This window comes from Alnus glutinosa, chromosome 8 (assembly GCF_958979055.1).
Source record: "Alnus glutinosa chromosome 8, dhAlnGlut1.1, whole genome shotgun sequence".
Taxonomy (NCBI): domain Eukaryota; kingdom Viridiplantae; phylum Streptophyta; class Magnoliopsida; order Fagales; family Betulaceae; genus Alnus; species Alnus glutinosa.
In genome coordinates this window covers 10,242,958-10,261,058 of record NC_084893.1, presented here as the reverse complement: position 1 = coordinate 10,261,058, position 18,101 = coordinate 10,242,958, and the positions used below count along the sequence as shown (strand labels likewise).

The following is an 18,101-nucleotide window of genomic DNA, read 5'->3' as shown; positions in this document are numbered from 1 at the left end:
TCACTAGCGGACTAAGTTAAAGAAAAAATGTTATAACTTAGGAGGAGTGTATCAGATGAGGGTGGCTAGGCCTAGTAAAATAAGGTTTGACTTTTGACTTATCTAACATTGAATATTTCTCTCATTTAGAAAATTCAGTTATTTTAAATCATACCAGCGAAAATCATACCTTATTGAGAAAGCTTTCACACACACACACACACACACACATGCATAGCATGAGTTGAGTAAGCTATTTAAATTTTATATCTTCAGGAAAATTTATGCTTATTGATTACTTGACTCTCAAATTATATGTTTGCATATTTTTGATTTGCTATTTGACCATGTTATTAGTTTTTGATACATACGTGTTTGAAGCAAACATTGGGGAAAAATTATTTTTCTGCATTTTTTTTGTCTTTCTCACTAAAATCAGCCTTTCTGTGTGAAGCGTCAGGACGGACCAAGTCTTGAGTCCAGACGCGCACGGCCTTCTGATCTAGCAGAGCCTTCCGGATGAGTTAATTCCCCGTCCGGACGCGTGACCCTAGGGTTATATCGTGTTCTCCCTACGCCGCACCTTTGGTTATTTTGAGATTTTAGTTTCTCTTTCGTTTTTCTCTTAGGTTTCTCGTGATTCTCTTGAGTGTTTGGTGCTTTTTGGCTTTCTCTGCATTATCTCCTCATTATTTTTTTTTTTTGTTCTAGGTATTCCCTTGTCTCTTTTTCTCTTTTAGTTGTTTTATATGTTTTAGAAAATAGAGATTTAAGGTTTATTAGAATATTTTGAGATATTTTCATTAGATTATTTCTACATGAGAAATATTTTTGTTGCCTGCTGTGTTTGGATTTGACATATCTGCTTCATTTGGTTGCTATATTTTCCAATGTAAAATTTTTGGGCATCCAAATTACAGCCGTTATAATGCCAAAAAATTTCTGAAACTAACGGAAGCTAATCCCTGTTTGATTTTTGGTATTATGTTTGGTGGATTTCTCTTTGTCCTATATTACAGATATGTCTAACAAAAGGTCAAAATCTGAGATTGCTGTTACAAGGGCAAGAATTGAGCAATGGACTATTATCATAGAACGGGCTGTTGTCAGACAAGATGTGATGGTATCGCCTTTTGACTTCATCGACCACATAATTTAGGAAAACTAGTGGCAGAGCATGTACACTTGCAACACTGGCTATCCTAGACTGGTTCGTGAATTCTATGGGAACTTACGGATTGATCAGATTAGCCAGATGCGTCCCATCCTGAATACCAAAGTTCATGGCCACTCCATCACAGTTGATGCTAATCTTATCAGTGAGGTGACTCATATTCCACTGTTTGTAGCTCCTAGAGTTCTTTATCTAGATTCTGTGGATCCCCCCTCCATTGAAGACTTGAGGTTATTATTTGATCCTCAAGGGGTTGAAGAGTGGCATGAAGAAATGAGGAATATTCTCATTGGATGGCTGAAATCTCATCACAGGCTCTTGGCTCGCATCATGATGCAGAATTTGTGGCTGCTCTCCAGAAATAGCAATATCACCATCCGCAGAGCCAGATTTTTGTATGCTATCATCATATGTGTTCCCTTTTGTCTGTGCAAGCACATAGTTCAAACTATGATGGAGATGTTGGAGGAACATTAGATGGGATTACCCTATGGTTGTTTGGTGACTAGGATTTGTATGAGGTTTGTGAAGGACATTCCTGTATCTAAGCTTGACGTCAAGCCTGAAGGAGCTTTTGGAAAGCATACTGTGATAAAGTCCAATGTTTAGCTGCAGAGGCATATGGATCCAGAGGAGCAAGTTCATCCATCTCCACGTGTCCATCCAGAGCCATAAGCAGCTTCTTTTTCTCAGAGGCCTCCTTCAGGTGATGCAGTGTTGAGTGCTCTAGAGCAGATCACGGGTCAGCTGCGGTCTATGTAGGCTCAGTTCCAGTCTATGGACACCCATTTTACTGAGCACTTTCAGTCTGTTGATGAGAGATTTCTACTGCTGGATGCCAAGGTGGAGCGAGTCAGCATCATTATGGAGAAATATGATCAGTATTAGGGCTCAAACCATGAAGACGTTTAAGTTATCAGGGACTGCTATAACAGGGACACTGTAATTCAGAGTCTTCCAGAAGAATATTGCAAAAGATTAATTCTAAATATGGAATGGACTAATCATGACATGATATGTGCACAGAATATCCCTAAGAAGGTAATTTCTTGTTGAATGAAATATTCTGGAAACTTTATAACTCAGAAAGTCAGTTTTCCCTACAACCCGTCCGAACGCCCAAATGCCAGAGTCCGGACACAAGCCACCGAGAGCCAAAGTCCTATGAAGGTTCGGACGGCCCAGCAAACGTTTAAGTCCAAGAATAAAAGTTCTGATGGCCCAGCAGACGCGAGTCACAGAGAGCAAAAGTCTGCAAGAAGGTCTGGACCCAAATGCATTGACTGCGAACGTTGGAAGTTCTCTATGCAACCATCTGGACGCTAGGGTTGCAAGTCAGGATGCGCTTCAGTGTTTTCTCAAACTTTTAGTTGCAGGTCCGGATGCCAGAAGCCAGGTCCAGACACCACCTATGCAAATTCGAGTTTGAGTAGAATTAGGATTTCTGAAGCCTATTTAAAGAAGCCCATAGGCTGCTTATTTGTTAGGAGTATCATATAAACTCCAGTGTGTTAAGAGAGTATGTTTAGTTTATGTGAATTTTAATTGTATTCGCACGTGCATGAGTCGTTTGCAATAAAGGGTTTTGGAAGTGCGAGGTCGATCTCACAGAGAATTGTGTTCTTGAAAAACAATTTTGTTTCTAAACTAATTAAATCTTAACCTAGTTCCAAAAAAGGTTTGATTTTTGATAAAAAGAAAACATAAATTAAATAAACTAAAAATAATTAAAAATAAATAAAAAAAACACTAAGGTTTTGGAATCCACACACACCGAATCATAACAACATACTCCATGTTCATCAATATTAATATGAAATTCTCACAATTAAAATCTTAGGTATGTTTTACTATGCTTCAAATATTTAATCAAAATCATCCCATGTATCCATTCTTTACATAAATAACAAAAGAAATCCAATTTAAATCAAATCATCAAGTGTATCCGTAAATCACAAGATATCCAATTTAAATCAAAACATCAATTGTATTCGTAGAATAAATCACAAGGGATATCCAATTGTTTTATAAATAAAAACCAAGCAATCAACTATGTGAAATTATCTCAAATCATCAAATGTATCCTTGAATTACAAAAGATATCCAAGAACCATTCCACACATTGAAAAGAAGTAAAACATTGAAAAAATTAAACCCAATAAAATCGGATAATAAAAACTTACATGGAAGTATTGTTTTTCTTCATCAATGAGGCTTCATCCTCAACCTTAGTTGAGAAATTAGCTACACATGATTATGAAAATAAAACCTATACCAAAAGAAAAACTAAACTAAAAAGAAAATATTAATGGTCTCTAACTTCTCTTCTTGTCTTTCTTGAGGCTTAGCAATATGTTTATAGGGAGAAAACAAACCTTATAAGCCTTAGAAATTCTAGAAAAATCGTACTTCAATCTCCTAGTCAAATTTGGAAGCAATCCTAGTGCAAATCGGAATAGGGTTTGTCCAGATTTGCGTTCTTATATTACGGGACACTTTTGGTATAGTAGCCATCCAAATTAGGAAAATTATATTTCATAATGATTTGTATTATTTTGAATTAGCTTTCCAACGCCGCTAGTTTCACCTTAATCCAATACTTGAACAGAAAGTTATAGCCAAAATACTATGATATATGCAAAATCTGAAATTTAATCCAATCCGATTTTTGACTCTAATTAGAGAAATTCTGATTTAATCATTTCATTGATTTGGTTAAACATAACCATATCATCTAGGTCTTCTCAAAGTGTGCTTTCTTCCAAACTTTGCATTTTTCACTTTAAAGCTGTCGTTTTCCTTTAGCAACCTACAAAATACTAAAAACACAAATCTAACACAAAACATTAAATTAAGATACAAGTAAAGAATTAACTAATGTAAATTAAGGAATTTAAATATGCAATATTTGGCACTCATTAGCAGAGATAGTTGTATCGGCTAGCTCTCTTAGAGTTTTGTGTCGTGTGATTTGATCAATTAAAGTCTAGCTTAGGAATGAGCTCTAAGCTAAAGGAGTCCATTGAAGAACCCTTCAGACAGGAGGTCTAGTTGGGAGGCGTTCACGTATAGATACGTGTTAGAGTTCAAGGTACAACTACTACATCAGGTGTATGTGAGTACGATTACTTTGTAACTAGCTATTTCTTCTGTTAGTGGATTTCTTGGGTTTGGCTACTCCGAAGTGGTTTTTCTCTTGGTAAGAGTTTTCACTTCATCAATATTTGTCTCTTTTACATTCCACATTTAATATTTTTTTGCACAATTGATCACACGCACACGTTAATTTGGAGTCTTTATTTTTCAAATATGTGTCTACCATTTAGATTAACTTTTACTTATAGTTTCTTTTTATTGTACTTCGTATATACTTACCTTGTAATGTTTGCTATTGTTAGGGATCATGCACATACAGAGTAAGCGTAGCGAAAATTGATCACAGGAAAAATTTTGCTTCAAGATGAACAAGACTAGACTAAACAAATACATAAGCTCGTGATACTTACAATCGAATTCGGCTTCTCCTAGGCATGTACGGCTATTTACTTCTGTTTGAAATTCTCCTTGCATGTTGAATGATAAAGAACATGTTCTTGATGTTCTTGGTGTTCTTGATTAAACCTTCAGATCTTCTCTTTGATGACTGATTATGAGCATGAGAGTGGACTCACAAACTATTCTAAAATCAATAGAATAGGTAGAACTATAAACTTGAGAAAACCAAATATTCACTCTTGAATATTTCTCAGGACTTTCTTGGACGTTCTTGTGCCTTTCACAAAAATATTTGTGAAATTGGAGAGTTTTCAACTTATGAATCAATGAATTCTATCAATCAGTAAATGTGTAATTTATGCTTCACTATGGTCATCTATTTATAGACTTGGATTTACAATCATGATTAGTATAGAAGATAAACTGGAGTTGTAGTAGAACTAGGATTGGAGTTATAGAAGAACTAATACTGGAGTCAAAGAAAAAGTAGGACTGGAGTCATAGAAGAATTAGGACTCCTAGTCCTATCCTCTAGGGTGCACGGCCAATGGGAGAAAAACACCCCCCATTGGTCTTGCATCACACAGCCATGGGGAGAAAATATTCTCTCCGTGCGCCTAGGGCTAGATTTTTAACCATAGCCCGCTACTAAACACTCTTAAGCATGGGCCTGGGTTTTATTCCTAAGGCCCAATGCTAGCTCCTTTAACTCTCCTAAGCTCAATCATCTCTAAGTAATAAGCCACGTAGGAATTGAATTCATTTGGCCAATATTTTATCAAATAAAACAATCCAAATAATTAAATGCATAACCAAGACCCAAATTATATCGTCAGTTTACATCAGCTGAAAGAGTAACCTAAAGGGAAAAATACAATTAGCTTCAATAAAACTATAACAATATCACACAACACTATCAATGACAATTGATTCTACTAAACAAATGTGACTACATTTTAATATGTATTTTCGATTTAATGAATTAATCCATGTGACGTACTTATTTATTACATATTACCACTCTATGGATGCATTCTGTAGTTGAACAAAAGCAATACATTGTAACTTTGTTCACTACCTCTTTTCCTCGATAACTTGATTTAATTGCATGATTATCCTTTTTGTACCTTGTGAGATTTCATCTCACCTTGCACAAAATAAATTTTCAATATATCCCACTAAAACACTCAGTCCCAAGCTTTAGGATAATTATTCTTATTAAATCTACATCAAGGGGAATATTCCTTATCATTTTGCTCTTGTCAAAGGATTTGAATTATTTCTTGAAGAAGGTGTTCTCACAATGCTACATGTGATCACCTAATGCACGAAAATGTTGACCATAGTTGATCTCATTCATGTATACAACAAAGTGACTTACACTTCACATCGGAGTTCACAATTTTCTTAGAATTTATAGTGATTGTTATAAGTCGTTGTGCATGTACATCATTCTTTATCACAATGTTGAAAGTATGATGACTCACATAGTTCATTTGGTGCATGACACTACCTTGCTCTTACACCAACATATCAACCCGAATCCCTACCTGCTTCTCCTAATCAAGATGGATCGTTGTGGTTGATATGTTATATTCTAGATGGATTTCTCAATTCTATTTGCAACTAGGAACAATTAATCTTTATAAGTTAAAAGAACCTATGATGTGATCTTCTGTGTGATAATCTTTTTACTCACATCATAGTCAAATATAATGTAACTTAAAGACCTTACACGTATATAATATGAAAATATTCAAACATGTAAAAACGTTAATGTATATGTCCAATTTTGAATATTATATAATTATAGAAAAACATCATCATTGCAATTGGAGTTTTAGACATCAGTCCCAACAACTATTTGTTCGCTTGTATAAAAAAATTTAAATATACACTTGCATAAAGACTTACATATTAATTTTAAGTTACAAATACTTTTTTATATATGATAGAGCTTTTAATGTTGAATATGGCATTTATCACGTACCTCCCCAACTAATATTTTGTAGTGCCCTGCTTTTGAAGACAGTCGTAAGTGGAATTATCTAGATTCTCACTTGATACTATTACATGTAAGTCACTTTTACAGCTGGAATTTTTCATTTTCTTTCAACATCAGAGTTCTCCTAAAAAATATAAATGTACCAGAGCATCTAAATTTAAACTTCACGTTATATATATCAGCAACTAATAACTTAGTCTCCCAAAAACTATCACAGACAAGAGGTTACATTGCTTAGAATGTTTATTAACAACATACTATATATCACAAATTGCCATAAGTGGCATACTAAAATACAAATATCAAAAACTACTATCATCTTCACCCCTACTTCCAAACATCGAGGTGTTCGGGGCATAATCTTCCTTAATCATTGAGCTTTCGCATGCATTCATACACAACATTATCTTTTTCTCATAATATTTTCCTTTAATCAAATCATATTTTCCTTCTGAAATCCAACCTCTTTTAATAAATCATTTCCTTTAGAAAACAAATTTTCATTTAACACATGTATCTCAAAATATATTCATATGTGTAATCAAAATAACAGGGCTCAATGAAACATATAGAACATGCTTTAGTAAAATAATGTAAGGTTAGTAAGTTTGCACTCTTAAGTTTAAACTTTTATTCCCAAAATGAACCTCTCAACTTCATACACTTTCTGCATTAGTATTGTATCTACACATCAGCCTGTATTCTTTATTTCACATTCCTAAACCCTATCCAAATCCTACAAGATCCTTGAGAAATGTTATTATTATACTTTGCTTTTATCCTAAAGAAAATCAAACAGCATAACGACGTGTTTACAATGTCATAATACTTCTCAGGCATTATAATGACATGTAGCATTACCACTTATTTTCATATGAGCATTACTACGGCATTAGTATAATATTTATCTAAAACCTCTAACATTACAACAACGATATTGTAGAATACCTAATGGAATTAGGCAGCACAACGGCACTTTTGTAACATTTAAAGTATAGTTGAATATTTTAGATAAAGTTATTATATTCAATCGTTCTTTAAATGTTACAAAAGTGCCATTTAAGCATCATAACGACATAATTTACCTCTAAAACTAGAATTCACATAAACTGAAAATAAAAGGAATTTACCAAGCACTTTTCGCAAATTTGCTTTCTGAGCTTTGGGAACACTATTCTTGAGTTACTTAGATTTTCTCTCACTAAAAACTAAAGCTTTATTTCACTACAACCTTGAGAGTCTCTCTCTCTCTAAAAAAGAAATTCTGAAGTGAAAAGAATGATGAGTAAAAATCAAAGGGTTGAACTACCCTTTTATAGCCTATGGTTTTGTCATGCACGGTGACACATCACCATGTTGGAAGGCCTTGATTGGCCACATTTGTAGGCTGTCATATGACCTGACATGTGGCTGGCTGTTGTGCCAAATTGGATAAACATGGCTGACTTGTCAAGTTGATAAGTTTGGATGATGATTTGTCATGCTTAGGTGATTTGTTATGCTTAACGATTTGTCGTGCTTAGGTGATTAGTGAAACATCGTGCTTGAAGATGATATCACCAAAATACAACATGGCGTCCTAATACTAGTTGCTGATGTCAGCAGCTGCGTAATTCGGCTACTTGTTCCACGTGGCATAAGCTGCTGCCCAAAACTCGTTGCTGCCACATTGCAGCCAGACATTAGCTACCAGTGCAAGCTCCTTCTGACCCACTTTTGACCCTCTTGACGAACTCCGAATGAGCTGAAATTTTATCAGTATGTAGATAACTCCACGACAGTCGTTTCAATTGTTAGAGGATAAAATCAGCACCTCAACACTAGATTGAAAATCAGCAAAGGAGCTCCACATTTCCTGCTGACCAGCCTTCCTACAGCAACAGCTACTCGCCAGACCAGCAGCCTGCAACCTCCCTTCTCCTAGATTCATGCTCCATGTCTTCCGGATCTGCTCCTCAAACTCAGCACAAGCCTTTTTCCTCTTTTCTATCATTTTTTGTTTCTTTAGTTTTCTGTTATTGTAACCTTGTATTGACATTCCTAAACTAGTGTCCATGTAACCTCTATAAATAACATATTACAATCTGGTTTTGGTAAGTTAACCAAACCAGTTCTTCCATCAATTCTTTCATGGTATCAGAGCTTGTTGGCTAACGCCTTACGATCTTGTTTCTCTTCTTCCTTTGGCTGCAGCACAGCCCGTCTGAGCATAGCTCACACAGCTCACACGGGCAGTGCCTTGAGAAAGCTCCACAAGAGTTTTCCTTACTCTTTACTCTCTTTCAGCACTATTATCAAGCATCTCATCTTCACCAAAAACCCCACACTTCAACAACCAGAACCAGAAAAATCCACCCACGAACTCTTATGTCTACATCCTAAACTCTATCTCCCAGTTTCTACAGCAAAAAAAAAATGATGCCCAGACCAACTCATCTCCATCTTCCACCAACGTCAGTTCCCTTTCTTCTTGAAGCTTCTCTGCACCTTTTATCAAACACCTCATCTTCACCTCTGTTTCTTCACCCCAACAGAAACCTTAACTTAATCCTCTGCCCAACCATTTACACCCAACACCACACAGACAAATCTTCATATTTTCTGTTCAGCCGACGACTTCTCCACCAGCGTCGTCTCCTCAACCTTCTGCATCAAAGGCTGTGTTCTCCAGCGGCAAATCCACCGATCTGCGCCCTGCCGTACCCAGATGTTCTCGCCAGCAAACACCCAGCTACCTACCCAATGGTTCCCCAAATTCTTTGCCCACATACCTTTCATTTTCTCTTTATCTTCTCTCTGCTTTGTCCTGTGCTCGACACATCTCTTAGTTTCCAAAAAAAGGTGTGCAAGAGCTTTTTCTCCTTGTACACACGTGAACACAACATGTGTCTCACGTGATACTGTCTCAAACAGTTTACTTTTTCTAGAGTCTGTTTGCTGTCTTTTATTTTTATAGAAAATATATATATATATATATCATGAGGTATCATTTTGGCCATAGTTGGCCCTATTCTCTTTGGCCCATTGTAGGCCCAATTCCTAGTTTGTGGCAAATATTTGAAGGCCCAAACTCATTTAACCTTTTGGCCCATAATTAGCCCAAATTTCTTGCTTGAGGTAATGTTGAAAAACCTAAGCCTTTTTAAGCCATTTGTTGGCTATTTTCTTTTGGCCTATAGTTGGCCAAATCGTTGGCCTTGTTAAAATGCCCAGGCCTTTCTTTTTTATTTCTGGCTTTGTGGTAATGTTCAAAAACCTAACCCTATTCTTTTGGCCCATAGTTGGCCCAACCTTGTGGTACAGTTAAAATGCCCAAGCTTTTCTTTTTAGCCCTTTATTGGCTCTTTTCTTGGTCCACAGTTGGCCCTACGTTTGGCTTTTGAGGTATAGTTTAAAGACTCAAGCCAATTCAAAAAAAAAAAAAAAAAAATGATGATGAGAATCAAAATCAAACTGATGGAAGTTTCTCCCATCAATTTGCGGGGGAGTGTTAGAGGATAAAATCAGCACCTCAACACTAGCTTGAAAATCAGCAAAGGAGCGCCACATTTCCTGCTGACCAGCCTTCCTACAGCAACAGCTACTCGCCAGACCACCAGCCTGCAGCCTCCCTTCTCCTAGATTCATGCTCCATGTCTTCCGGATCTGCTCCTCAAACTCAGCACAAGCCTTTTTCCTCTTTTGTATTATCTTTTGTTTCTTTAGTTTTCTGTTATTGTAACCTTGTATTGGCATTCCTAAACTAGTGTCCATGTAACCTCTATAAATGACATATTACAATCTGGTTTTGGTAAGTTAACCAAACCAGTTCTTCCATCAATTCTTTCATCAATAGCTCACTCGAAGAATTTGAAATTTGTTTGTCCCTATTTTCATGTGCTCAAAGCAACATGCCCGAAAATTATATTACCTTTCTTATGTCATTTAAACTTACTCCGATTGGTCTAATATTTTACAAGTAGTTAGATAACTTCTAAAAAAACGTTTTAAAATCTTCCTTGAAGCATTTGGAGTTCATTTGCCTATTGTTTTAGGTGACCAAAGATTCAAGTCACACATTCACTTTGATTCAATAATGACCCCTAAACATAGCCATATCAATTTCTTGTTTCTATAGCATATTCACAACATATATAAACATCTAAAGATAATATCTCTTTGTCATTTAGAAGCCATTTGTCATATATTATAAAAGGTCGAATTTCTCGGGTGTCACGTATTCTTACATAGATTTACAATGCATTAAGAACAATGGGTTCTTCGATTATTGCATTTACAACATTGATCATCTCATCTGAAGTGAATCCGTCATCCTTCCTGTAAAATAGGTGAAGCACTTTGATCATTTTCCAGAACAAATCCTTGCACGCTCTTGGAACGACACTGCTCTTTTCCTGCAAAACTAGTTTCAGCAGTTCTCTCCTTCTACTAGCAATAAAACTCTTCAACTCCTTAACGGCCTCTTCCTCAGTATTGATACCATCACCATGAATTATGCACAACGATACAGCATTCAATTTCCCTTCATCGGACTCCCGCTGCAACAACAGAGATTACTAACTCGAAAACTAACCCTCTCGAAAGAGATTTTACTAACCCTTTTTTTCTCTCTTTCTCTCTCTACATGTGTGAATGTAGAAAGGTTAAGTCTCACATTAGATAGATGTCACAAAAGTAAGTGATTAATATAACATAATTAGGCCCAAACCCAAAGGTTTAAGTTTTTTGATTGAGTGATATTCAAATATATAATATTATGGTCTGTCTTAAAAGCTCCCCAATGTGTCAATCTCCAGAAAAAGTGGTATCAGAGCCAATAGTAGTATAAGGTATAGTGGACGATAGTTATCCCTTTTGCAGTTGAAGCAAAGATGGTGCAAATGCACAGATGATAGGTATCTTTCATAGTTGGAGCAAGGACAAAGTTGCATGGCATAGATAAAACCTACCCCACACAAGTGATCCTAGAGATGACCCATAAGATTGACTCACACATGCAGGAGAGCTCGATTGAGAATGCATGTGTAATTTTTTTTTTTTTTTTTTTTATTTTTTCTTTGAAGGTCAAATACACATGTAGTTAGAACAAAGATGATATGCATGCATGGATGGTGGGTCCCTTTCATTGATGAAGCATGGACAAAGGTGTATCGCATGGATAAAGCTCACATAGTCCTCACAAGTGATCCTAGGAACGACTGCTATAAGATTGATAACCATTCGATGGCGAGTGTAGTGATGTAGCGATGGACTCACATGTGAGATGGAGATTGTTGAGTATCATGATTAATTAAGTTGCACAATGGATAGATGTCATAATGTGAGTGGCTAATATAACATTATTGGGCCCAAATCCAAAGATGTTTTTAGGTTGAGTGGTATTCCAATATGTGATATTACGGTCTTACTTGAACACTGCCAAATGTGTCAACCTGGCTAACATTTTACATGGTGAATGAGAGGTTCTTGTACCTTAAAGCTCTGTATATCATTCAAAAAACGCCCGCAAGTGCTCATAAGCTCAAATAGATGACAGATTTCTGGAGCTCGAACAACCTCTTCCGAAAGCTTAGGCCCGAGAAAATAGAGGGCTGGGAGGACAATAGGTCCTAAGGCAAATGATATGCATCCATTTGTCATATACTCATCCATTGTTGGCATTGACTTGTCCCTCAACCACTCAGCTTCCTTCAACATAGACTTGAGTAAATTCAACCACTGCAATGAAAGCATGACACACATCATCTATGTCTGAACGAATAAATAAATCCAATATGAGAAACCCCTTCAAGGATTTTTTTTCTTTCTTTTTTCAGATGCCATCTAAACTCACATTTTAAGTCTCCATAAGAGATGAAAATGAACCAATTCCATCACTATTCCTCATACATAACCTCTATTTCGAAGGCTAATAATTAAATCAGTCTTAAAATCTCTTGAGGTTACTTTAAAGTGACAACTTGAAGATAGATAATTGTATCAGTCAGAGCCTTAGGGGAGATCAGTAGCACTATTAGAAAAGCCGTAGAAAGTATTATATCCAAAACAAATAGCAATAATTGAAAAAAATAAGGAAGATTTCATCTCACAATGTCAATTATGTCACTTATCACGCTACGTCCTTGCCATGTTAATGCTTTATCTCCAATCTCACTGATTGTGCTGTGAAGTGCTGAAAATATAATTTCAACTTTCTCAGAACAGCAATCAGTGTTGACATTTACATCCCACCTGTGGTCAGTTCCCATAGCATCATCAGTTACATAATGGAAAGACAGTACTCTAAATTGAAATCATGCAAAAATAGGGAAACATACTTCTCAACCAGTTGTATAAGGTTGACCAGTTCCTCTTCAGAACCTCCAACGTCAAAGAAATCATCAACCACTGTTGTGAGAACCCCATTTTTGGCCCATGATATTCGGGCATCAGAAAGTTCAGAGGGAAAAAGAGTTGCCACAGCAGAGAAGTAACAGTAGGCCAGCTTCTGCCTAGCAAACTTTAGTTTGTCTAATCTGTTCTCTGTAACCCACCTGCTTACATGAGAATGAAAATATACAAAAAGAAGATGATATTCAGCTTCCTTTCATAAATTAAAGCGAAAAGCTACCTCAATGACTTACAATCTCATCAAATTTTCTTGATATTGCGTTTAAGTAACAACCACAAGTAACGGGAGCCCAGTAAAACCAGTGATTCCAGGTTAAAATGATTTTTAGAAAAAATAAATAAATAAAAAAGAATATGAAAGTTTCTTCCAGTACAGTATGCAAAAGAAAGACTAAAGTTGCTTCTAGGTTATTTTGCCAACTAATCCTGTTGCATGTGCCAACATTGAGCCAGCTATAATGAAAATTCCAAGAAAATGCTAGTTGATTCATAATAGTTGAAAGCAGATGAAGATGCACCTTGCAAGATGACTGAGTTCTTCACGATGGATTGATTGGCAAATGTTGAAGTCTTCCACTGCCAGTTTCAAGAAATCTTCATTGCCAATATTTGAAGAACTGACATAAGAACAGTAAGAAGGATAAAGTGGTAGTTCAAACTAATAGTGGCTAATTCCTTACCACAGCTAAAATCTTCATAGAGAGAAAAGAATAGGCAAAGAGACCACCATAATTTTACCAATACGAAGTTTTTAAAATCCTTGTATTATTTTTGTTGTAATGCTCAATGGCTCTCCTGTTTGATAACCGTTCCAGATTTGCATGGTAGGGAAACTTCAGAGCATTGTCCACCTGAAATGATCAAAGGTTGCAATTTTCTGGGATTTGCCTTGGATTATTAAAATGAACACCACTTTTTGTGGTAACTAAAAACGAACATCACTAAATCAGTGAAAGGGGTTTTACTGCAGGAACCTCTTGGACAAGATATTTGTTTAGTCGATCAGTGTGAATCGAACCATTTGATAATTCTCGTCTCAGGAAATGTCTTGTCAAGAAATTTTGTTTTTCCAGAACTGATTCATCATGATGTATGATGATTTCTGAAGCCCTAAATAATTCCAACACAGCACCGATGTCCTTCAAATGTCCTCCAAGGGTACTGGAGAATTGATGCTCCTGCGAAAAGCGGGTAAATGGATCTACAGAACAGGATAAAAAGTTAATTAAACCCTTCCTGACCAAACAAAATCTTGTAGGCCATGTCTCCTAAATCCCCAAGTACCTGAAGAAACATCATATCCATTAACACGTAACATCCGAAAGGCCATTGCACAAGTGGTAGCATCTAAAAATAATTCTTCCTTTCCCTGAAGCCAGTATCTGTTTGATGGCAAATGTCATGGTTCCAATAAATGTTAACTATATGCAATCCACAAACTCAAACTAATGTCTGTATTACAAAATTAATTAAAGAGAATAGAATGAATTAATTATTCTTGAAAGTTACTAGCTAACACGCACCATATTTGGTGCATTCATCAGAAAAGGACATTACCTGTACGTTTCATCCAATACACTTTTGATCTCCTCTCTGAAATGGCGACCAATTCCCAGCCTTTCAAGACTATCAATCATAAAAAGACGCACATATATATCTAGTGGATAAACCGTAGGAACTGGAAAAAAAATCGTTTGAAGATAACCATTCAATTGTCAGAGAAATCAAAAATGTAACTGGAACAACATAGCAAACTATTGACAACTTTGGAGGGAGGAACCTGCATTTCCAAACTTTTCTAGGAGTGAACAGAGGTACTGAAGGCAACCAGAATTCTTAAGGTGAGTAAAAGCAGCTGCTGTGGTTGCCGGCGAATTAAACAGTGATCCATTCTCTCTTTGATATTTCATGACCATTTCCCAGTCTTGTGACTTCCCCAGTCCCTCTGAAAGATATGCTAAGTAGGTTCTCCTTCCTTCTGAGTTGCTTCCATAGCCTCTATAATTAGATATGGGATGAGTCAGTCAGAGAATTCAGGGCTCATTCAGAAACTAAAACATTCCTTTCTCTTTCTATTGCTATGCTAAAGCATTAAGAAGAGTGTATTTCATATATGAACAGTCTTATTGTTCCACCCATGACTCAAATGTACAATTTAACTGTTTCAACAAACCAAGCGAACTAAGCCAACAAAGTTTGAGCAAGGTGGCTCAATTTTGTGAGGCCAGTACTCAATTTTATGACCCCAATAGCTTTACATCCCAAGTCTGAGAGGAGAGAACTTACAACATGCCCATTTTTGTCAGGGGCATCATACAAACACAAGCATAAAAAATAAAAAATAATAAAGCTGAGTAGAAACCAAAACTGAATTATAACTGTACGTTTTAAGCTCCAACTCTCCCTTGTGAACCAAAGCTTCTAAATTCGTTACTCCCAGAGGGATATTTAAATCCAAATTTTTGGCATACTCGATCATAGCAGGAAATATTATATCAAATCCAATAGGAGAAAGTTGCTTCTCATCGGTAGCTGCTGCTATATTTGACTCAATAAAGAAGAGGCCTGCAAAAAGAGGAATATCCAGCTATTGGAAATAATGGAGGAGACTTTAGCAAGAAGAACATTAGAAATACCGTTATTCAATTGTTCTTCACCAACACCCCATTGCTTTAGTGCAACGATACATGCTAAGGTAGATAAGAGGGCGTCTTTAACTAAGAAGGGATCACGATTAGGAAGACCCCACGAGCCATCACAGAGTTGATTATCCAATAACCAATTTACGCACTGAGGGAAAAAAGGGGCCTGCAGGGAATGTGGAGAAGGGACCATCGCTACCCAAGCAGTGTCATACGAGGAAAGAGAAAGTTCGACCTTGTTGAACATTTTCTTAATTCTTTGTTTAGTCTCCTCAAAGCACTGTATGAATAAAAAAGTACGTTTTCTTAAATAAAGTTAACTGAAATGCCAGAATTCAAAGGAAATAATTTAACTGAATGCAGGATCATCATACCAATGCTGGACTCTTGGCTTTTGTTGCTACATTTGAACCAGGAACCATAGAAGCTGCTTGAGAACACAATATCCCAACAGAAACTGAAAATGGCATATAAAACGATAGAAATACAATTGAAATCGGTCAAACTACATCTGTAATATATATAGTAAGAGAATTCTATAGTGAATCGAATTTGCTACATGTTAAAGTCCCACTTATTTGAGGCCAGTTGCATAATCATTATTTTTCTATTTGATTTTCATATGGACAAAGTTTTCCTCCAAACTTTGTTGGAGCAATTTCCTCTAGTCCACTCTATTAATTGACATTTGTCTTTGGACCATATGATCCTCACATACATTTTTAATATAATTAACATATCACATGTCACATGCATTTTTAAAATGCATTTGAGAATCGCGTGCTTTTAAGACATGTTAATTTCATCTAGCCCAGTTTAGATGAAAACTTTGTTATTTTCTTATCGAGTGCAATATTTTCTAATAAGATAATAGGTCATCCGTCAAGTAGTTTCTTCATCTCAGTCAATGTTCTCTACATCCAACCTCTAGTCCTTGTAGCTCCCTCCAGTTAATCATATTTTTTCCTCTTATAGGTGCAGATGTCAAACCATCTTACATGACTCTTTGTCCACCTCCAAAATTGGTGCTAACTTTATGAAAGTCTGTTCATTTCTTATCCTATCTTTCTTGTATAATCAACATCCACTTTGATATCTAAATGAACAGACAGCAGGATATATGATGCAAGGTTACCAATACAATGAGAGAGAGAGAAAGGAAGTCCACGACATAAACCAAAAAAATAAAACAAAAAAATAATAATAAAAAATAATAATTTTACCAAATTAAGAATCATTCATCCATTCTGGTTTTCATTAATTTACTCTCGATTTACATTCTTATTCCATCTATTTAAACTGATTTTCCCTAAACTGCCTTTTTTACAGTATCTGCAAAGTAAAAGAAACAAATTTTGCCCACAACGGTCCACCGCAGCAAATACAGAGGTAACACTTCTTTTTTCTACATCTATATTCCATTCATTTAGATAGCAACTATTAATTCAACATAAAAACAAGAAAACACAATTGAAGAACGTTTTGCATAGTCCTAAAAACAAGGAACCAATTAACAAAAGTCCAGAGAGAAAGAGATGGAACCTGGAGTAGATGAAGTGAAACACCAAGGTCTGTTGGCGTGGACGATAGACATGGTTGTGTCAAAACGAGGAAAAAGTTTGTACTACTTCAATACTTTCTGTCCAAAAGCCAGGGAGTGAGAGAGAGTTTGAAAATAGGGTGTATATATACATATATAGAGCTTGTCAATACAATGTATATATATCATGAATTTCGCGAAAAGAAAAAAATGAAAATATATATATATGAGTCAAAGGATATATATATAATACAATGTCAAAGACCCATGCATGGCTCTAGCTATTCCTCGTTCACTGCAGGCTCGCGCGGTTGGTATTCTCCTCTCAAATCCCACTGGTTGTTCCTCTATTCCGGCGAATACGAATGTCGAAGACGAGCGTTGAGTCGCCGCCGATCCGCGCACTCCGATGCTCGGCGAAACCGAATGACCAATTTACCCTGAGAACGTGCAAGAATTGCAAGACCCCGTACTACCCGGCTCTTAAATCTTAATCACCCTCGCGCCTGCAGCCTACACGCTGCCCTTTAATATAAAAGAAATTTTATCATGACATTCTCTGAGACGACTACATGTGTCACGTGACTTACTGACTCGCATATAATCATGACATTCTTCTCCAATATTTGAAAAGTAGGGAATACCACCAATAGCCCCAAGCTAATCACAACTTGCCACTTCAATGATTCCCACTCACGAAGTTAAGCACAAAGGCCAAGATTAAAAGATATGCTTTAAAAAAAAAAAAAAAAAAATTAAAAATAAATAACCAACAAAATTAATAAAGAATTCAACAAAATTGTAATTACATATTTTATACAAAATTAAAGAATTCTACCGGTAGATTCGCAAAATTTACTTTGCTACAAAGCTCGT

General features: G+C 36.1%; 1 protein-coding gene across 2 annotated transcripts; it reads right to left on the bottom strand.

Annotated features, from left to right (window-relative positions):
- Positions 1 to 10,810: 10,810 nt before the first annotated feature.
- LOC133875846 (ent-kaurene synthase, chloroplastic-like) lies at positions 10,811 to 17,739 on the bottom strand. Of its 2 annotated transcripts, none has more exons than XM_062314093.1 (15): positions 17,479 to 17,739; positions 17,228 to 17,324; positions 16,060 to 16,142; positions 15,680 to 15,965; positions 15,428 to 15,608; positions 14,824 to 15,041; positions 14,601 to 14,721; positions 14,328 to 14,425; positions 14,018 to 14,244; positions 13,782 to 13,894; positions 13,562 to 13,660; positions 12,971 to 13,186; positions 12,743 to 12,884; positions 12,126 to 12,371; positions 10,811 to 11,191 (listed from the first exon to the last, which is right to left on the bottom strand). In XM_062314093.1, the coding sequence occupies exons 2-15, from the start codon at positions 17,277 to 17,279 to the stop codon at positions 10,886 to 10,888; spliced, it is 2,388 nt and encodes a 795-aa protein (XP_062170077.1). In that variant the 5' UTR covers positions 17,280 to 17,324; positions 17,479 to 17,739; the 3' UTR covers positions 10,811 to 10,885. The 2 variants fall into 2 exon arrangements, with proteins under 2 accessions (XP_062170077.1, XP_062170078.1); XM_062314094.1 differs by having other exon boundaries at positions 17,228 to 17,320.
- Between the last annotated feature and the right edge of the window lie 362 nt (positions 17,740 to 18,101).